At 40.4% G+C, this 22,108-nt stretch overlaps 1 protein-coding gene and 2 long non-coding RNA genes across 7 annotated transcripts in view; 2 read left to right on the plus strand and 1 right to left on the minus strand.

The window, feature by feature from the left end:
* Positions 1-16,285, plus strand: part of trak1a (trafficking protein, kinesin binding 1a) — a 34,595-nt gene extending 18,310 nt beyond the window's left edge. For 4 of the 5 annotated variants that reach the window (XM_032558400.1, XM_032558398.1, XM_032558399.1 and 1 more), the window contains 14 exons: positions 394-470; positions 2,994-3,110; positions 3,316-3,416; positions 3,584-3,692; positions 4,163-4,241; positions 4,326-4,456; positions 4,575-4,649; positions 5,911-6,048; positions 6,139-6,215; positions 6,314-6,553; positions 6,639-6,967; positions 9,018-9,494; positions 10,562-10,664; positions 12,651-16,285. In XM_032558400.1, the coding sequence (XP_032414291.1) occupies positions 420-470; positions 2,994-3,110; positions 3,316-3,416; positions 3,584-3,692; positions 4,163-4,241; positions 4,326-4,456; positions 4,575-4,649; positions 5,911-6,048; positions 6,139-6,215; positions 6,314-6,553; positions 6,639-6,967; positions 9,018-9,494; positions 10,562-10,664; positions 12,651-13,707 (3,084 nt within the window). In that variant the 5' untranslated portion in view covers positions 394-419 and the 3' untranslated portion in view covers positions 13,708-16,285. Of the gene's footprint in view, positions 1-393; positions 471-2,993; positions 3,111-3,315; positions 3,417-3,583; positions 3,693-4,162; positions 4,242-4,325; positions 4,457-4,574; positions 4,650-5,910; positions 6,049-6,138; positions 6,216-6,313; positions 6,554-6,638; positions 6,968-9,017; positions 9,495-10,561; positions 10,665-10,896; positions 10,994-12,650 lie in introns of all 5 variants that reach the window. The other variant, XM_032558401.1, reaches the window with a different exon arrangement.
* On the minus strand, positions 405-2,863 carry LOC116717200 (uncharacterized). Its single transcript, XR_004338704.1, has 3 exons — positions 2,765-2,863; positions 2,573-2,687; positions 405-491 (listed from the first exon to the last, which is right to left on the minus strand). It is a non-coding gene; the product is annotated as an uncharacterized LOC116717200 (long non-coding RNA).
* A 957-nt stretch (positions 16,286-17,242) lies between the features above and the next one.
* Positions 17,243-18,269, plus strand: LOC116717783 (uncharacterized). The gene is made up of 2 exons (XR_004338805.1): positions 17,243-17,569; positions 17,873-18,269. It is a non-coding gene; the product is annotated as an uncharacterized LOC116717783 (long non-coding RNA).
* The last annotated feature ends 3,839 nt before the right edge of the window (positions 18,270-22,108 follow it).

The following is a 22,108-nucleotide window of genomic DNA, read 5'->3' on the forward strand; positions in this document are numbered from 1 at the left end:
TAATAGTTTTGTGGTCAACAGATTCTCCAGATCCAGAGCTGTGGATGTCTGCAGCTCCTCCAGAGTTACTATGCGCTCCTTTGATTTATACTCTCCTTGCCTAATCCTCTTTTTTTTTAAAAGTCTTTTTCTGCTACATAAAACTCCAGTAAAATGCATTAACATTTCTGGTTGTAACATGATAAAATGTGCAAAAATCATTGAGGTGTAAACAATTTTTGCAATGTTCTGTAAATGTGACCGTTTGTCTTTTTTTTTTTTTTAATTTAAGGCAAAAATCCTCAAGATCACATTTGTAATGCCTCCTTTAAGTGCAATTGTTGTCGTTTGTTAATCTTCTTTTGGATATTTGTCTCTGAAACTTACCATTCCCTCCGTGTCTCCCTCCTGCAGTGTTGTGTGCAGACAGAGTGGGCCAGATGACAAAGACCTACAGCGACATTGATGCTGTCACCCGACTGCTGGAAGAGGTCAGTACGGAAAAGTAAAATCTGTCGAAGCAGATCAAACAGAAGGCGACATTTTTAGAGGGATTTTAAAGCACTTACTTTGGGGATGTACTAAGTGACGATTTAAAACTTGGGATTCTCTCTGAGGGTCAAAAGAACACCATCGTTGAACTCGTTTCCTAAAGCTGATATTTTAATGCATCACCTCTCCCCGTCAGTGACCAAAAAAAAGGAGCATAAAGTAGGACATCAAGAGACAAAAGTGTCTGAAAACTGAATGGTGTTGCTGTCAAATAAAACTTGAGATGTAACACTCAGATGGGCATGCAGGTTTTCTCTGAACAAAGCTCTGGTTGTGACCATGCCAGTTGCTTTGTGTTCTTCAGTTGCACATGAAACACAACTTAGCGTTGCTGCCTTTGTGTGTCAGGCTATTTTTACTGCCAGGAAACAAAATGTTTGTGAGGCAGCAGACTCAGCCTCAGGTGAATAAGCCCTTAATGATTGTTCAGGTATGACTAACAGCAGCCTTTTCTGTATGTTTAGCTCATGATTTCTTCCATTGCTTCATTTATTGCCAGTCCTTCGGAAGATTAATGAATAACCTTCAAATGAAAGGATTTATATTTGCAATAGAATAATCGGACAATTCTAATTTTTTAAAAATCAAAATTTTAATTATGTGTATTTAACAGGGGGAAAAACATTGTAAGAAATAATTGTTTTAAGAAAATGGCTAACGGCATAGTTACTGTATTAGTCACCCTTTAGACGACCACATTTTGCAAACAGGACAGTATTCAGTCCTCTAGTGTGAAATCCTCCTCCTGATTTCGTCTTTTCTTCAGCTCACACTGTGGGTGTTCCCATTGGAGGATAGAGAAAGCCATGAAAGAAGGTTGATTTTGAGTCTGCTGATGTTTTTTTTGTTTTTTTGAAGTAGGAAAGCAGCTCCACAGCATTATAGATCTTCTATTAGATTTGGGCACAAAGTCTTTTCCCACCTATTTATCACTTCACGTCAGACACACTTGGAGTGTTTGTTGCTGAAAAACTCAATCTTAGTCTGACCAGAGCACTTGTTTCCAGTTGAAGTCCCAGTAGAGTTTAGCAATCTCCACCTGCTTAGGTTGGAAACATTTTTGATTTTATTGTGATGGTTGGGATGTAGACGGTATGTAAGGTCATAGAACTCCCTGACCCCATCATACTCTTTGCTGCAGTTTCCCTGCAGTGAGCTTGAGAGATTTCTTTACCTCCCAGACCTGCCTGCTTACTGTGTGCTGACAAAACAAATATGAGTTTCATACTGACCAGTACCTGAACGAAATGGCATAGCAATAACACAGGAAAAAAAGAGAATCATGGATGGAAAATTAGACTTTTATTAAGGCAAAGTAAAAATAAAAAAAGCCTTTTTGATATTCTTTGAATGGAAGTGTTTGGGGGACCAGTGATTGTGACACCATTGACTTCTGTTAAAACCTGTTTTTTTCTAAGGTGACTTTTTTCCCCACTGAGTAAAGGACATTAAATTATAAATGTTGGATTTTTCCAAAAAGATTTGAACGTGCACTTATGTTACTGCGACAAGAAATCAATCTATTTTAAGGTTTTTTATTTACTCATAGTCTTTGATGACTATGTGACGGTATAAACAAACACTTGACGAAGCGGTGTTAATGTCTTTCTTCTTTGGATTTGTTGGAAACACAGAGTAGTCTATCCAGTAAATCTTTGTTTTTTAACATCCTCCTAAAACATTTTCTGCCCTAATAAGCAAAACCAACTATATTACTGGCACAGACAGCCAGATTTCTTGATACTTGTATAACTGGCTAATATTTATTACTTCTTTGCAATACTGATCTGGAGAACAGTGGTATTGCAATTCTGAAAAATTTGGTCATGATGTATTGCGGAGCTCTGATGAAGGGACGCTGATAAATTTGCCTGCAATAAAAGCTTGAACAGTTCATCTTTTGTTTTATTTTGTTTTTGTTGATGTTTCCTCCTCTTTAAGATTAATATATTTCTAAGAAGACTGATATTCTACTTAAATACACTTTAATTATTCAAAACTGATTGAATAAATGTCTTTTTCTTGAGCAATAAACACACACCTGATGTAGCTTGGGTGGTGCGTGACGTAATGATGTGGAGGCTAATAGTCATAGACGTAGCGGTCCAGGGTTCAGTTCCTGAACTTGGGACTTTCTCCACTTGTCTTCCCACCTTCTGAGAAGCAAAAGAGAAAAAACACTAGTTTGAGCATTTAACTGTGAAATAAAGTCAGAAATGGTATACCAACTCACTTGTTGTTGTTTTACACATCTTGCACACTTTCTTTAACAGTGTCACTTTTTGTGGTGTTATAGTTTTGTATTTTTTGATGCCTCTTGTCAAGGACTCCTTTTGGGGAAAAAGAGATTTTAATCTCAATGGGATTTAATACTGTTTAAAATAAAGGTTGAGTAAAAATAATTTTTTCGTTTTTTTTTTTTTTTTTAATTGCTCTAAATCAAAAGTTTGTGTTTGGAGCAGAAAGAGCGGGACCTGGAGCTGGCAGCCCGCATCGGACAGTCGCTGCTGAAGAAGAACAAAGCTCTGAGTGACAGGAACGAGCTGCTGGAGGAGCAGGTGGAGCACATCCGAGAGGAGGTACATACCAGCAATATTAAAGGGCTTCTGTAATCTCTCAGATTCAAAGGTGATAATAATTAACTGCCACACATGTGGGTTTTTTTTTATTTTTATTGAGCCTTGCAGATGCTTGGACATGTTGTGAACAAAATTCTCCAAATCAGCTCTTTTGTTTTTCTTCCCCTGTCCAGTGTTCATCATTTCCACATATGTTCACATCCAGGTGTCTCAGCTGCGTCACGACCTCTCCATGAAAGACGAGCTGCTGCAGTTCTACACCAACGCCGCTGAGGAAAGTGACGGGGAGTCAAACACCTCCACGCCGTAAGCATCCTAATGCTCACTTCATCTGCTCCGGTCACATCAGCATGCAGCTGTGGTGTTGAATTGACATTGAGAAGTTTTGGTTGAATATCTAAGAATAATTTATTTATTTTGGGGTTTGTAAATAAAAGAAATGTAATGCAGGTGAAATATTGGTGTGTTTACAGGGTGCGTTTGAGTGAACCCAACGTGTCCACCCCGGCCCTGTTTCCATTGGACTCCCTGCAGAAGAAACTCAAAGATTTGGAAGAAGAAAACAAATCGCTGCGATCTGCGGTACGTAGAAGCATGAGCTTTCACTGTAATGTAGATGACAGTCTACATTTCAGATAACAGGAAGTAGATACACATATAAGTTCTAATACAAGCCCACTAACATTTGATTAAACAGCCCTGCTGCATATGTGGCTAAAAATAAACGGCACACTATTTCTAGCCCTCAGTTTGTTCCTAGCTGAATATCTGACCACTTCAGTTTATTTAAATATGTTGGCTTTTTGCAGCAGATCCAGCGCTTCAGCAATTTGTAAAAATTTTAATTGAGTTGAAGTCGGGGCCACTCCAGAGGCTCCATCATGTATCCAATTTTACATTTTTGCCATAATTTAGTGACATAGCTTCAGCAATACATAACCAATATGCTATAATAATAAAACCTGTATCCGTTTTCCATGTTAAATAAATGCATTGTGGAATCTTTTCAGATTGCAAAGATTGATCACCGTTTTATCTATTTGTCCTCACAGGCGAATCATTTGGAGACTGAAACGATCTCGTACGAGGAGAAAGAGCAGCAGCTTGTCAACGACTGTGTCAAAGAACTACGTGAGTTTTATATCTTTTTTTTTTTCTTATCTATCATTAAAATTTCAGTGGCTATAAATCTTTTTTCCCCTTCTATCCTCCCAGGAGCTGCTAACCTCCAGATTTCCTCTCTGGCAGAAGACCTGGCCAGGAAGAGCGAGGATGCTTCCAGACAGCAGGAGGAGATCACACACCTCCTCTCTCAGATCGTCGACCTGCAGAAGAAGGCGAAGCTCGTACGAAAGCCTCAAAAAATAAATAAAAAAAAAAAGCCGCTAATGCAAACAAGGACTTTTGGATACATTAGATAAAGAATTGCTACTGCATGCAATGTGTTGTCCTCGGTGTTCACAGTATGCAGTGGAGAACGAAGAGCTGACTCAGCACCTGGGTGCAGCCAAGGACGCCCAGAGACAGCTCACTGCTGAGGTAAGCTGCAGGCTGTGACCACATGACTGTAAAGGATTATCAGTATTATTATTATTAAGCTATTTTATCTGTGTTTTTATTTATGTGAAAAGTGACAATTTTTGAGGACCAAAGCATTCTCTTAATGCAACGAACTCTTAAGTATTTAATTTTTACTTAGAAAAATAAGTTGTAGACTTGAAGTTGTAACTATTGATATGGAAGTTTTCTACTATATATTTACTCATAGTAAGTAATATTTTCACCAAGCTTTAGTTACAAAAACACTTAAAATGAGAAAAATATTCCAACATAAAAGCCTCTTTGTGAGAATACTTATTTTGTCAGAAAGGAAACAAGCATAAATATCCTTAATCCAAGATATTTAATCTTAGATTCCAGTTTTTGCAGTGATTAGAGACTGGATGTTAATTAGGTTTAGGTCAAGGTTAAACTTGGATGGAGGTTTTTGGACGGAATAATTTGAGTTTATCTCCCTTTCAGATCAAAATTTAAAGCTATTTTTATTCAACCAAAAAGTTTGTTTCCTGATAGGAATTAAGACATGCATCTATTAAAATATGTCATGTCTTATTTATGTCCAAAGTAATGTCTTAATGGCTCAGGTACATCAAGACTAAATTTGGTAGATATTTAGTTTAAATGTTAACTGTTTTTTTTTTAATTCTGCAGAAACACAAAAAGTATTTTTGGTTTAGTTTCTACTGCAAATATCTTTGCAGATAGTATGAGATACCAGATGAGACAAAAGTAGCTAAAAAGTAAATTTTCTGCAAGAAATAGGATCTTATTTAGAGTCAAAAATTCCTTAATTTTGAATAAGAAAATGCTTGTTCCACTGGCGGATTATTTTATTTATAACATGGGAAAAATGTCTTGCAGCAAATGAAATAACCTGCAAATGAAACTGGAACTTTTTCATCAGTATTAAGGATTTATTGACTTTAAGCAAGCTGCTACATCTTGATGAAAAGTTACTTTGAAATGCCTTGCTGCTGAAATGTGCTATACAAATAAAATTTGATTTGATTTTGATTTGATTTGTAAGTTAGTTTTGTCTTATTTCAAGTGCAGTAAGATATCTGCACTAGAAATTACACAAAAAATGCTATGGAATATTTTATGTTTTTGCAGTGATTATCTCTGCAATGAATTTTTAAAATATATATTTATGTTTTAAGTCAAAAGCCTAAGTCTAGCCAAACCTGCTACATTTTTTCACTTTTTTCTGTCGTTCCGCCTTTCCTCTCTCCTTGCTCAGTTGCGGGAGCTGCAGGATAAGTATGCAGAGTGTATGGAGATCCTCCATGAGGCTCAGGAGGAGTTGAAGAACCTGAGGAATAAAACTCTACCTCTCAACACCCCGAGGCGTTTCCATACACTGGGCTTATTCCCAATGGTCAGCACATGAGCCGTCACAGCTTTATGCAGTTTAGTATATTAGACTGTCAGCTCCAGCAGAATGAATGGATTCATTTTCTTCTCCCAGGACTCGCTTGCAGCAGAAATAGAGGGAACTATGAGAAAAGAGCTTCAGATGGATGATCCGGACGTAGAAGAGCAGAGGTGCCTTTAGTTTTACGCTCTAACGTTGTTCCTGCATGATACTTTGAGCGTATCCCTCGATCTCCGTAGTAATGCGATTGTGTCGCTCGTTTCTCCAGACTGCACCCAAAGCGAGTTTTCCAGACAGTGAAAAACCTCAACTTGATGCGTCAGCAGCGTTCCTCCGCGGCTCCCTCCCCTCTGAACATCCCAGGGTCCAATCAGAACTCGTGCTTCACCTCGGGCCGCTCCAGCAGGGTGGGCACGCCTCGCTCCAACTCCATCCACGGGAGTGACACAGGAAGTGGGATCATCTTGGACAACAGGACCAGCAGTATCCTGGAGGGTCCGGATGACGGGTGAGGAACATTTTGAATCTTTAGCAAACAGAAAGGGGGAAAAAATAGAGATTGCTCTTCTTCTTATCTCTCTTTCTCTCCTCAGGTCGGAAGACTCCAACAAGCGGCCCCCTGGTACGCCGGGGACCCCGGGCAGCAGGGACCTGGAGGCAGCCCTGCGACGCCTGTCGCTGCGCCGTGACAACTACCTCTCAGAGAAACGCTTCTTCGAAGAAGAGAGGGAGAGAAAGCTAGCCTACCTGGGGAAAGAGGACGAAAAGGGAGAGGCTGAAGGCAGCGGAGGCCCGGGGTCCCCAACGGAGAGCCTGCTGTCGTTCTGCTCGCATCCCTCCTTTGGAAGCATCTGGTCGGGATACTCCATCACAGCCAGGTCCTACCTGCCGGAGAAGCTGCAGATTGTAAAGCCGCTGGAAGGTGATTATTGGTCTAATGATCCTCTTGACACGAATAAGGAAAAGAAAAATCGTAGCTTTCAAAACGTCTTCCTGAATTCAAACGAAAACTCAAATAGAAAAGAGAATCACAACCAGAAGCAGAGACAGGACTACAACTATGTCTTTCTAAGTAGCTCAAACAGTGAGACACAGATTAGTCCAACACAAGGCAATGACGGCAAACACCCGAACCGGTATTTAATCTTTCATAACCAGAGCGAGTCACAGATCCTCCCGAGTGCCTCACCGAATGTGAAGCTGCGCAGAAGCTCCAGTCTGTTGGAGATTCGCAGCCTGTCGGGTTTACAGCCTCCCCTCAGAGCTCCTCTGGCTCTGGGCAGCGGTCTGCTGACGGCCTTAAGACAAGAGGAAGGCACTTTGAACCTTCAGCACTCCTTTTATTTCAGACACACACAGCCACGCTGCTGGTTCGAAGTGTAGAAACCACACAGGCCACTGACAGCGCAGGAATGTTACAGATCTTAAAAAGCGAGTACGTGGTCTGTATACTTTTTAAAGCAAACATACTTTGTGCTTGTATGCATTTAATCAATATATTATCCAAATTATGCCTTATTCGTTAGGCATAAACTTATGTTTTCACTAAGATTTACCTCCATATCCATATTTAACAGCCGTATTTAACACCTGACAGAGTTAGATTTCACTCCTGGTAGTTGGAACTTTTTAATGATTAAACTGCTAAATACACCATTTGCAGTGTTTTTCCTCCACCTAGTGTTCAGAACTAAAATTACAATCACAAACGTATACATTACACTATTTGCTGTCTTATGTGGAAAATTAAATAAAATGGGAGAAAAAAACTACATGGTAGCATAAACAATAGGATGGAAAAATGGAAAACAATGTGTTTTTTTTTTTTGTATAGAAAATGTTATTTTGTAGTTCAACATTTTTTATAGTTGGGTCAAATAGAATAAACAAAACAGATAGTATGTAATTAGAAATATCCTTTACCGTTCCACAGTGAGGGGAATTCAGGTGTAAAAGCAACAAAGTGACAGAGATGTACGTTCACACAAAAATATATAAATTATCATGTATATTTTTTTTGTTCATTTTTAGCTCTGCTCTTCATGTTTGTGTCTTTTGGGATTTTTTTGTGATAAAGTGCCTTGAAGTGTGTGACTGTAACGTAACAAAACAGGACAAGTTTATAGATTATTGTTACAGTTCCATCACCCTGTAGGTTTGTTACTGCTCTCTCTGTTGTTTCTTCTATCATTGTAAGCAAAACTATTAGCATGACATCTGTCTTCTGAAACGTGACATTTACACATTTGTTCTCCCAGTTACACGGCATCTTTTATCTGTAGCTGCTTTTCTTTTACCTCCATTTCTGTCTCTTTTTGAGCTTTCTTTTCTATATTTGATTCTTTCTTCTTCCATTTAACTTCTGTTTTCTTTGTAAACAACTTCCCTAATAAAATATCATTTCCTCATCTTCCATTCATTATATTCTTGTCTCTTTTTTCCCAGTTAATTTGCTCACATGTTCCCACATTTCACATAAAAAGCACCAAGAATAATGAAATAACAGGACCACAAAGTGCTGAAACTGAACATAGACATTTTGCCCACTTTGCTGTCTGTCATCGTGTGAGACTTTTAGACAGTTAAAACATGGACACAATCTTTTCTGATATTATTATCTTTATGCTTGTCAAATATTTTGTTCAGTGAAACATAGTGCTGCAGCTTAACAGAGCTAACTCTCACAAGCTAACCTGATTCAGGTTGTGTGGTGGGTTTTTACTTCCTGTGTTGTTGGCATGCCTGTTCATTCACTCCACATTTCAGACCTAAATGTTAGTTTTGCTAAGGAATAACACCAATGTTTCAATTCTCAGATCTATATCTCAATACGTTTATAAATCTACAGCTCATTATGTCGTGTGTTCAGGTAGAAGCACAGCTGAAATGGTCTCATTGTGAATTACTGTTCATCTAGAGTATCTTTAGCATATTCTCCAGTAACATAAGGCTTTCCTTTTTTACTTGTGCAGGTTCTGCTACCCTGCACGCATGGCAGCAGCTGGCTCAACCACACATGGGGGCTCTGCTGGATCATCGGCCGGGCGTGGTCACAAAGGGCTTTCGCAATTTAGAGCAGGACCGGGAGCAGGAGCAGGAGCGGGTGGACAGCTGGCAGCTGGACCAGCCAGAGGAGGATGAGGCGTCGTGTGATTCGTTCACTGGCTTGTCAGGGGAGAGCCCTGCGCCGACAAGTTCGCTTCACTCTACCTCCGCCGGCTCCGCCTGCTGTAACATCAAGGGCAGCAACCAGCTAGAAGGACTGAATGGAGGAATTTGTGGTCCGAAAGAGTCAGTGGAAGGAAAAGATGGACTTGTCGCCGGCACTCTCCTTCCCCTTTCCCGCCCTCCCCCGTCCTCTCCCGTTCCCTCTTGTTTGGAGGGCAGCAGGCACACGGACCTCAAGGAGCTCCAATCCCTGCAACCCGCCACTGTGGACCGCATGCCTGGTGAGGGAGCGTTTTAGCAGGAAAAGAAAAACCCACCTCAAAATGCAGATTTAAATAAAAATAAATCTGGAGCATGGGAAGGCTAGAAGGAGTGGGCAGAGGAAGATGGGTGGGAGGGTGGAAGGAGTGAAGGGAAGGCTTTCACTGGACATTTCACAGCTGTAACGTGGCAACGCTTCCTGCATGATCACACTCACCTTCGCTCAAGCCAGGAGCCGCGCCTTACCCACGCAGCCGTCCGCCTCCGTCCAGACAGAGTACTTTTTGATTGTTGTTTTTACTTTTTTTTTTTTCTTTTCTTCTTCTCAGTTTCTCCTTTTCATACGCCGCCTTTGCTTTGCTCACACTTCCTCAGTGCCTGGCAAGTTTCTCAAACCAAAACCTGCAAAGTTCTAAAAACTGAACAACAACAACAAAAAAAATAGAGTTTGAAAATGACTGGCGCAGTGCAGAGATACAGAAGTATCATCATATTTGGATCCAGCTTCCTTGCTTGTGTGCGTGCGTGGAGGCTGCATCAGGTGTTGCGACTGCAGTTGTTCCAAGTCACGTGAATGCATGACGCTCAGAGCTGCTCAGAGCTAATTCAGTGGCTCTGTCAGAGGGTCACCTCTATCAGCACACACACACTAGTCTTGATCTGAGCACGTTTGGTCTTTGACAATATTTGCATGTAGTTGCGATCATTTGAGATTTATTTAAAGAATATAATTTTCATCTGTTTCTTGTTCATCCCTTCATTTCCTATCCTTGCTTCACTCTAATCTTGATTCAGAGGGGGGATTTTTTTCAATACATAAATTGCTTTCGATTTATTTGCATTTAACTTGAACGTAGCAGGTCGGTTTCAACAACTAAGTAGATCATTGGGTGTTAAAATCTCTTGAAAAATACAAAAGCGGGGCTAATTAAAACGGGTGCTTTCGCTTGGGGTCTAAACTGTGACTGCGACCTATTTCCCCTTTCTTTACAACATGCAGTTGTTTTACAGTGTATGATTTCTGGTGCATTTTTCATCGTGACTGACAGAATTTATTTTGTTCTCCTCCTTCTGAAATTTGCCTCAGTCCATTTCCCAGGGAAATGTCTGTCCCACACCAGCTCCACCTACACCTTCACCACCTGCAGGATTCTCCACCCGTCTGATCAGCTGACCTCGGTGTCCCCCAGGTAACATAGCACCTAAATATTCATCAACACACACTTTCTCAGCTTGATTTTTTTATCTATTTATTTTTTCTGTTTTGGGTTCCTTTAATATTCACTTCAAATCGCTGTTAATTTATACAAACATACAGGCGCTAATTAAATGGAGCTGGACGCTTCTCTCTTTTTGTTTTCTTTTGGTGTCACGGGAGGTCGCTCAAGTGTTTGTGTCCCTGCTGTGTGATTGGCTTGACAGGTCATGTGATGAGGAAGACGAGCCGGAGGTGTATCAAATAGCTCTTCTGGCAGAATTAGAGCAGACCCATTGAAAGCACCGTTCAGTGTGCAGATGGGTGAGAACGTGCATGTTTAAAGACCTTGTGTGGGTGTGTTTGAACCTAAGTAACATCAGGGTTTGCCTCTAAATGTGTTCTTTAATCCAGTGTGCGCAAGCTTCTTTTTGAGGTGGATTCTCATCATAAGGAAATAATAATTCTAAAAACAGTGTTCAGGCCTGTTAAGAGCTTTTAGGACGAAATGATTACAGTGACTAAATCTAACTGTCCTGCATTTTGTCTGGGTGCAGAAAGCTCAAATCCAGTTTGAGAAACCATTTGCCTTACCCTCTGACTTTCCACTGAATGTTTTTAAATTGACTTATGTTTTATTTTGTAACAAGGTATTTGACTACTGAGGTTTGGAAATTCCTGCAAAACAATGCAAGAGGACGGTGATGACGCCTACGTCAAAGACAGCTCAAAATATCCACTGTCTTAGTCATGCATTTTCTGGATGACATGCTTGAAACCTAATGATTACGGAGTCTGAACAAAGCTCGACACAATCGCTGCGCCGCTGTCGAGGTTTCTAGCAGAGTAAATATTAGTGGGCTTGCATGTAAGTTTCTCTAAACCTACCTTGTTTAAACTAACATGAATCATGCATGTTTTGACACGTTGATGCAATTTTAACTAAAAGCTGCCAGACATCCGTGGTCTTTTTGAACAAAAGTGACTTCTCACTTATTGGCCGGTGAAATGTTATATTTTATATTCTCTAGTGTAAAGTTTTTGTGGAGTGTCATTCTGTTGGTAGACTCTTAAACCATATTACTTTGCAAGTAGTAGAAGTTAATCTCTTGCTTTTTGATTAATTTTTGTAGCTTGACCAGTCTTGATATGTGGCGTGACACAATACTGTATACATTGGATAATAATCTAATATGAATATCTAAACTGGCAGGAAGGACAGAAAATGAATTAGTCTAGAGGAGGAGAGATGTGGTGTGAACATGGAGGTTGCAGGAACTGGATGAGATGCAGGTAGATGAGCCACTGTCTTGAGCCATAGAAAGACTGTCTGTGGTTTTGTGCAGTTCGAAGACATTGAAGTTTGTTTGCTTGTTTTTTTTTTTTTTCAACCTTTACCAGCCTTTACCAGCTGGTAGTAGAGATGCCCCGATCAAAATGTTTTGATCAATTTGTGCCCCACAGTTTTTCTTAGGCTTTGACTTGCTGTTGTCAGTCTTCTCCATTTTGTTTTTCTCTACTATATCATAAGAAGGTAGAAGGACCATATTGAAAAATGTTTCTGCCATAACGTGCTATAGATGATAGCAGAGGCCACATCATGACACTTGCACAAGAACACCGTCTTTTACCTCCTTATAACAGAAACATAAGGATTGAGACTCTTCTTAGCGTCTTACGAGAGTGGTTACATGTTTAGCTTGGATTGCATTATATCAGCTACTTCTCAAAGTTTAATCCATGCATGGTCTCCTGTAAATTTCGGCATAATTTCCACTACAATTCATTGTAGGATTTGCAGAAAAGCCTTTCAGAAGAAGAAAAATTCACAGTGCTCTCGCTGTTCCTCAGTTGTTAAGCAGATGTGTTATGGTGATTATTGATAAATCAAGTTCATCTGTTTCTGAACTCAAGCATTTTTCACCTAATGACTGTCATTTCTGTCTTCTTTTCTACTTTGCCCTCCTCTTTATGTCTCCAGCCCTGCCGTAGCGTTTTGTCAAAGCAGCTCTGCCATCGGCACTCCGACCCACACCTCCTCTCCCGTACCCTTCTCAGCCCCGCACACGCCCTCCTACACCCCCTGCTGCACCCCGCGCCGCCTCTCCCTTTCGCTCTCCCTCGGCGAGTCCTCCACCAACCTGAGAGACTCCACCAAGACCACCAGCACCTCTCTAGGCCTTGTGCGCCTCCTGCTGGAGCATGGCATTTCTGCCTCGGTGTACGATCCTTGCAGCTGGGACCGAGGGCTGGGTGCCAGCGGCACTTCAACGCCCACAGGGAGAGTGCAGGTGCAGAGCAGCGCAGCCAAGTCAGGGGAGAATGAAGTCAGACAGCTGGTGAGGCGACCGGACACACTCCTCCTTCAGCCCTGCTCCCCTCCGACCTCCCCGCCCCAGGAATCCGCCTCAGCTGCCACGGTGCGGCCCGCGTTTCAGTTTAGCCCTTCGAAGGAGGATCCGCCGTATTACGACGCCTTCCTCGCCTCCAAGCCGGCTCGCACCATTCTGAGGGAAGTGCTGATGGATCTAGAGAGAGAGTACGACGGCGAGGCGGACGAAGACGGCCAGAACGAGGTGGCGAACCTAGGACTGGTGGACAAACTGAAACGCTTCCGAACGCTCTCCCCTGTTTCCGCCTCGGTTTCCTCCGGGAGCGGTCTGTTGGCGCCCTTCAGCTCCAGCGGACTGGGTGGCGGGCTCCCGGGTTTAAATGCAGGACTCAGGAGGAACAGAAGCTATCCGGCCCTGGTGGGGGCCAGCATGGCTATGAAAGACCCCGGTGGGCCGCCCTGCGCTCTCATCCCACAGACAACGCAAACATCACACCCACAGGATCCAGCGCTGACAGACGAAACGGGCAAAGTGCAAACACATCCCTCCGTCGTCAGGAAAGCCATTCACATACCGCAGACTTTACACGCACTGGAACCAGTCACACCACAGACGATAATACAGAGACACGCCAGGCCAAACTGGGATTCAGACAACTCAGCAACACAAGGCCGACACAGTGAGGGTCAAACCAGGACATGGTAGGAAGCACTCAGTACATTAGGCCAAAATCACAGCGTTTTAATACACTTTTCATGTTATCATTACACATGTACAAATACAAAGCCAAAAAGTATATGTAGCGCACACTTTGTCTGCAAAAGCAGACCGGTTCAATCCGCCCCCATTTCCCCTTACAGCCAGTAGTCTGTGAACCTGAACAAAATGTTGGAGTGACGACTGAGAGCAGTAGTGGCTGAAACTGTTACACTGTGTTATATTTAAATACTGTCTGGCCAGATTAACGACGGAGTATGCTGCCTTCCTTTGTGTCATTATTGTACAATGTACTGTATATGCAATATACTGTGGCATATAGCATATTATTAAAGCCCCAGTCTGGAGTACTTTTACGATGTGGCTGAATTCATGTGCTATGTCTAGAGATGCACCGGTTTCCGTGGCCGGTTTCCAGTCTTCAGCTCCAGTCCTCAAGAGCCAACGTCCTTGAACTGGTCCAACGTACTTGAATCAAGCCAATAGCTCATTACCTCTGCCCAGCTGACCAGACCGAGACCTTTAGATGAACTCTGAGACTACCAGCGTCTCCAATTTCAACAGGCTTCATGAAAGCTAAACTGGATTAAAAAGAAAAGGAGACATTTTGCTGAATTCCCTTCAGCCTCTTTGTGTCATAAAATATAGTTTCCTTTTAAATAGCTTCTTACATCTTTGTACTTTCTCTGGTTTCATTTTTTAACACATAAGCTGATGCAGAAAGCAGCCAACTTTGATTCCTCTTCTCGCGTCGCTGCCAGCACGACACGGTCATGTTTGTGCTGGTTGTGTTTGTTAATCGGAGGAACGGTTGGACAGTCGCATTTCCGACCAGCCAATAAATATCATCAAATGTTTTCCTTTAAAAAGTTGTCATTGTTTCATGAAGCAATTTAGGCATTTTTATAAGATCCTAACTGCTTGTATTTCTATTTTTCTGCGCTGGAGCTGAAAAAGCGTCACAGTTTTTGTCTACAATGTCTTTTCCTCTTTTCCTTTCTTTTGTTGTTTAAAAAAAAAAAAAAAATCCAGATTGGGGCTTTAAGATATCTTGTTGCTGTGACTGAATGTTCTTATGTGCCTAAAAACAAACACACTGTATTTCATTAGAAACTTTATTGCATTTGTCGTCCTTTGTTGGTTTGTAAATGTTTTTGTTTGCCTTTTGTTTTGCTATGTGCAATAGACATGACTTTATTTGTGCAATTCAACGGTTTGCGTGAGATTCTGTGCGTTCTTCTCATTTCAGATGTACATTTTTATTTAATTTTTTTGTTTTGTTTAAGTCCTCATAAAATGTTGGATTCTACGGGAATAGAGTAAAGCTGTTGTTCAATCTGAAGGAGTCCCAGAATATTTTCCTCCCCCCCCCCCCCTTTATTTATTTTGCTTGATCTGTCCGTTTGCATCCAGGCAGTAAAGGATAACATTGATGAATGTAGGTGTCGGGAGTTTGACAGACAAAATGGCCACAGACACGGCGGTTTAGCAAAATACTGCAACATCAGCCCCTTCAGCACAGCTGAAAACGGATCTCGCATTTAATCCTCGAAGCTGATGTCAGTTTGCTGCGTATTTTTATTTTTTCAAAGCATTTATCAGTTGTTTTGTTTTGTTTTTTTCAATACTGTCCACCTTGCATCTCTAAGCATGTACATAATTTACTGAGTTTGGGTCAAACAGCAGACAGCAGTGAAATCTGAATCCTGCTGATCTCCAGCTCCCGTCTCTGCAGAGTTGATCAGTTCAGTCTTTAATCTTTCTGGCTCGATTGCACCTGAATGAGGGGGGCGACTGGAACTCGCGTTTGTAAAATGACTCGGTAAACTAAACTGTGATCCCAACACGCAGCGTTTCAGGCTTTTACACAGATCAACATTCAGGTTGTTGTTTTCATTAGGAGTTTCAATGCGTAATCTGGGTTTGGACTTTGTACCTGGACCAAGACGTTGTAGCTTGAATGAATGGGAAATTGAGCTGTTTCGTTTCATAAGTCACACAAGTGATAATTGCACATCTTCAAAGTGAAGGATGTTTCAGGTTGTTTATTTTAGTGTCATGTGGAATCACCTTTACTGTACGGATTAAATTCTTCATACTGCCGAGCCTTTTAGAATAATTTCTCTTGCCAGCAGGGGCATTGGTTGTTCGCTGTCTACAAGCCCGTTTCTGCCTTAAGCAGCAGCACAGTTTAAGAAAAATAAAAGAACTCAGTATTTCAGAGGAGAAGAATGGAGCAGTAATGTTGGTACGACAGCGGGTGTCTTAATGTAATTTTTGTGCCACGTCATCCGAATGTAAGTTGTTATTCAGCTTGTAGGGCCATTGTACAGATTTCTGTCTGATTTCATCAATTCATTGTAACTGTATGCAACACAAACATGTATAATTTTGAAATATAAATATATATATATATATATAGTATGGTTAAAAAAAGTAATAAAGGTGAGTAGTTTATGTAGGATTGTAGGGAAATATGTTCTAGTCAGAGACTGGTGGGCTCTATTTTATAAAACATGTCCAACTGTCAATAAAATATGAAATAAAGATTTAATTGTTGTCTTTATACTTTGACTTTATTCTGTACATCCGATGATGTTCTGCTCCTCTCAGCTATAAAGGGGCAGTATTATGTTGTTTCCAGGTATATTGTTCCATTTTATAGCACAGTCAAGTAACTGTGTTAACTAAGCATAACTAACACAGTAACTACATTAGTTACTGTGTTAACTAGTAATTTAAAGCCTTAAAATTGGGCCTGTGCCTCTTTGAAACCTCCTGCTCTTTCTGAGACTCCACCTTCATAACAGCGTTCCTCTATCAACCATTTAACAACGTTTTTACCTGCACTGCACTGAGAAGTAGCTTGTATAATGAGCTTAGCAAATGTGCAGTTCCACCAGGCGTTTGCTAATTACTACTGGCTAGTCTGAAGGAGCTGAGCAGGGAAGGCCTGCTCTGTGAGGCGAAAGCACAAAAGTTCTGGAAAATTTAGCTCCGAAGATGAGCTGCATCTCGAAGGCGGGGCTAGGTCCGACCAGGTGTTTTGCACAGTTGAGTGGTTGCCATGAAAGATTAAAGTATTTCTCAAATATGCATAAAATAATCAAAGCAACACTCCAGGCATGTTTCTTATGACGGAATGACATTATAAAATGACTTAAAAAGTAGATTTTATATAATTCTGTCTCTTTAAGGGGCTGCGGTTGTACATATTTCAAAAGATTATACTCTTTATTTTAACATAACAAAAACTTGAAGTCAAATTTAAATCGTAGTATTAAATGAAAAAACATTTTAGACTACTACAGTTTCTTAAATTCACATGTGGATCTCAACAGCTATTTCAGATCTCTGCAGTAATTATTGCAGAGACCTGCTACATTTATATGATAAATGTTAGAATATATATATATATATATATATATATATATATATATATATATATATATATATATATATATATATATATATATACCAAATATGAAGATAGTTTCAAGGTAACTGTTGATTTATGAGATTTTATATCTGTAAAAGTCATTTTTGCGAAATGCTTTCTTGTTATGTCTGTTGTACTGACAGCTGTTTTCCACAGGGGGGCACTGTGTCCAAACCACATGCAATCCAAAGCCTGGAAGCGGAGGTAGACCTAATTTAAGATACGTTTGATGTATTTTATGGGTTTTTGCAAACACATTTAAGTAAAATTAAATAAATATACATCATGAACAATACTTATTTCATTCTTGAAAATCATAATAGAGATTAGAGGAGAAGAACGAAAGGCGTTCAACGGAAAGCTTGACAACTCTTCCTCTCTGAATGATGGAGACAGGATCAAGACAGATGGGTAAGCAGGGCAGAATGATTTAAAATTTGTTTTCGGTGCTTGGAGGAAAACGGGCAGGTGTGTCTCCTACATGGGGAAAATGAGAACATTCTGCAGAGCTGAGTCAGATGGAAAATAAGACAACCTTTTTTTTTTTTTTTCTTGGGTTCCTCAAGTGTGGTTATTCGGTGCATCTTGTTTCTGAGATAGCTGCTTTGAAACCCAATGTACATGTAAAGAAATTAACAACAAGAAAACAAAGTCCAGAAATCATAGAGAAAACATCTAAAGTACTTTTGTGTTATCTGCTTAAATTTTGTGCAGGCAGGATTTCCATGTCCCCCATCAGCTGATGTGAATGCGTAGAGGCCAGGACTCTTTGGCACAGAGCAATTACCAGCTGCTTGGAAAAGAAGGTCACTTCAGAGACGGGATGTGTGATTATAATCTCAGAGGGTGACCAGCTGCATCCCTCTGCGGTCAGCCCTTCACATAAAGAAGATTGTTGGCACTTGAATAATTGGCCTGAGGGCTGCCAGAAAACTAAGATGCAGCCTTGAACGTCTCTTTAGGTGCTGGATGATTTACTGGGTTACCTGGTCAATTTCTGTCACTTACACTCTCTGTTAAAGAAATTATAGTTACCAATAAAGCATTTTATTTTTTTTTTTAAAAGTTCAACAATAAACTCCTTCATATCAGACCCAGGGTAGTCAAATCATGACAGACTAAGACTTGCATATGTGTGATTTCTGCTTGCTGTCTTAAAGTTTCTCACATACAAAATTTGAGCATCACAAACTGTTGCTACCATCATGGAAAAAAGTTAATAAAAGAGAAAAAACCTTTTGAGACAAGAAAGAAAAACGAGGCTCTGTACATTTTGATTCCATTTGATTTTCTCACAAATATGTCAACATACATTAAATAGAAAACACAAGCATTTTTATATTTTTTTTTCAACACAAACGTAGGTTTTTATTAAATAAAAATGTTTTTATTGTGAAATTCAGCTATTCTGAATTACTAAATTAAGTTATGTTTACGGCAAACAAATATTGTGCTTAATTTAATCAGAGTATAGATCCAGCTGTTCGGTGAAGGCCGCAGAGGTTTGTTGCATTAGCGAAAGGAACAAACAAGAAACCCAGCAGACAGAAAGTTGTGGGAAGTTGAAATCAGATTTGAAACTGTGAAACATGGTGGTGGCAGCGTCATGCTGTGGCACGTGTTTGCGTTTTTGAACCTGCTCACGTACAGGACAACAGTTTGATTTATTTTAACGTTTTAAAACGGATCGTCAAAGAAAGATCCCGACAGAGTCCAAATCAGGCAAAACAGGGATGATCCTGGTTTATTAAACCCTTCATGTTTGTAATCCAGCATAAATATTTTAAACTTAAACTGTTGCCCATTCTCAGAGGCAGGTGTAAGACCTAAAAACTAACTTTGCAATGTCTGTGATTATTGTTGTGTTGGAAGTATATTGTTAGACCCAATTGCCAACTCCTCTGAGTTTTGTTTGCCTTGAACTGCCCTCCAGGCAGCTCCAGACCACCCATCTGCAACATGAGTTGTCCTGTTTATTTATAGACGCTGCACGATTTTAAAACCAGTAAACAGTGCAATAATGAGGAAACACATTATGGAGGTTTTTCATATCACCTTTTAGGCTGAATATATTCAATATTACCATTTAAAAGGAAAATAAATATCAGTTTTAGTTCTAAAAACGAAGTGGAATTTTCTTTTAAAAGCAATACCTTTTGAATAATGGATGTGGGGCGCATTTAGAAAAGTGGGAGAAATTTCAACAAGATGAAAAAAATGGGTTAGATATTTTCTGGCTTTAAGAGTTTTAAAATGCCTTCACTCGAGTGCTGCCAGGAGTAAAAACAACTCACACAGACGCACATTTCATGATTTCATAGCTCAAAAGCCACTGAATATAGTTAATGGAGAGGGATTCAGTTTGATAAAAAGCTATTTTTGTGAGTATTTGTACAATTTTAAAATATAGCTTCCATTTAACACTGAATGCAAATGTTTTAAAAATGAAATAATACTAGTAATAGAAGAGCTGCAGCAAAATAACTCCTATTGAATTCTTTGAAAATTTGTTTTATAGGTCGATTTAATTCATGAATAAATGTTGAACTATAAAATCTACAGAAACAGCATCAGAGTGTAAGTAATCAAGGTTATAAAGTACCATCACTTGTTTATTTTGAATTTAAATTATTTGAATCTTTATTGTGGGGCATTACGGCTTTTGCCATGAACTCCGAACTTTATTTGAAATTGCTTCGGGTTTATTTCAAACGTGACGCACACAGAGACGAAAAAAGAAAGGAGGAAAGCCTTGCTCTCGCTCACTCTCTTGCAGCCAATAGTCAGTCAAGAGTGTTGTTGTCAGCATGACGTGGCAGCAATTCACTTTTTTGTAAAAGATCTCAGCTAAAGGATTTCGGTCCACAGTCAAACTTCTAGTTGTCTGATTCTTGTCAAGAACTTGTTTCTGGTCAAATCTGCATTTGTCTTTTTGTTTTGTTTGATACATTCGACACATTATACGTAAAGCATCGTTTTACATTTCAGACAAATCTTTGCAAACAAACATTTTTAACAGACGTCTTTGTTTTATCTTGTCACATCGTTTTCTGAACGTACTAATTCTTTTCCACCTGTTCAGTGAACGTCATTTAATAAATAGAAATTAGAAATTCAAACCTCCTAAATGACGAGAGAGACATAATCATAACCAGTAAAGTAAGGTTTCCTACCTTCACCGCTCTGATTGTCTGAGCGTGATCCGGAAACGGTCTTCAATTCAATCCAGCACCAACAATCCTTCATGTGATCGTCAGCGCTTCCAGAAGGGACAACAAATTGAAAGTTAATGTCTTTCACTTCTGGGGAGGGGGCCTTAATTGTAGACGGTGTGAGGAACGTCCTCCTCCTCGGCTTTAATCATCACACCGTCGTTGTGACATTTTTAGCTTTTAACAATACGTACATCAAATTATCAGAACCTGCCAGCAGACAGCAAATTTAATCAGATCAAATGAGGTGGGATTGCATTTGCTCTCGGTGAGCTCGTGAAACATCGGCTGACCTTTTCTCCTGACAACCTCTGACATTTTGGGTGAGAGATATGGGGGCTTTCTGAAGCCCAAACACCCCACAAACATATTTTACTCCACCCATTGAAGTGGGCCAGAGTAATTACTTTTAATGGTTAAAGCTTTACCTAACAGGTAGAGAACTGCCACCGTTACGAAGCTTCGGCACACCATCTAACAAAACAGAAAAGTTTGTCAAAGTTCTTCCCGTTTGTTCCACACCATCCTGGAGAACTTGTGACTGTTGTTTGAGTTTAATCAGCCTCCGTGTCTCTTGAACTGCTCCCAGCCCGACTCCGTGATGCTGTGATCAGAGGCCTTCTGCTCCAGGTCTGCTTGTTATTGTGGCTGAGGACAGCTGTTTATGACTCCGGCTCATCATCGTGAGCTGCTGAATGACGCTGGGAATGATTAGTTGCTCCTCCATGGTGCGATAAGCTGGAAAACTTTTTAACAATGTGGGAGCCAAACAGTCGGATCGGCTTGTACGACTACAGTCTCCAAGCCAGTGACTCCGATCACATTTAGTTGTTTTACACTTTGTGCAGATGTCTGGCTTAGATTTGTTTTCGTTTAGTTTGCCCACTTTGGGTTTGTGTCTTGATGTCTTCGACTTCACTGTGTGCAGCATCTTTGTCTTTCCCATCAGTCGTTCCAAATCTTTTCTGAGAAACCCCACCTTTTTCGGGATTCTCGTCTCTTCCAAAGATTAGTCATCAGTTCAGTCTCCAGCATCGTCTTTAGATCGACTATCCCGCCTTAAGTTGTCTTCTTAAGGCTTCAGAGCCGACGTGCAGCCATACACCATCTGGGAAGTCTTTATCACGTCCGACTTCAGAGTCTCTCGATGCTTCATCGGCAAGGTCCTCTTCTAAACCAGTACCTTCGCCATCAACCCCAGGGCAGCCTTCATCTCCTGCACCGTCATCTTAAGCACCGTTATCATCTTCCTCTCAGAGGTTCAGCCTTAGCTGGTGACTTCAGAGCCTCAACCGTGTTTAAGTTCAACTAAATTCAACGTCGACGGTTCTTTGGAGCTCATGTCACTGGATTGACGTGACGGGTTGTTCCTGAACCTTCTCACCTTTTCCCTTTCATTTGAGCATGGCAGTTTGTCTTAAATGTTTAATATTTAACACAAACTGCATTCAAACTTTTGGAAAAGTTTAGAAATAAAAGCTCAGAATGAGTGCATGGAAACTTCTGATTTTAACTCTACATATTTGTAAGTAATTTTTAGTTTTTATTTAGTACATTTTCTGTACTTTTAGAGCTTCTGAAATATTTGGACGAAGCAGCAGGATGCTCTCTGGTCATTCTGGACGACAAATATCTGACGCCAAGATTTAGCAAAAGAAAAAGAAAAAAGCTAAATTCCATAAGAACGCTTTTTCACAATAAAGCGGATTTAAAACCTTTTACTCAAAAATATGAGTTT

The sequence above is a fragment of the Xiphophorus hellerii genome, chromosome 3, assembly GCF_003331165.1.
Source record: "Xiphophorus hellerii strain 12219 chromosome 3, Xiphophorus_hellerii-4.1, whole genome shotgun sequence".
NCBI classification, from domain to species: domain Eukaryota; kingdom Metazoa; phylum Chordata; class Actinopteri; order Cyprinodontiformes; family Poeciliidae; genus Xiphophorus; species Xiphophorus hellerii.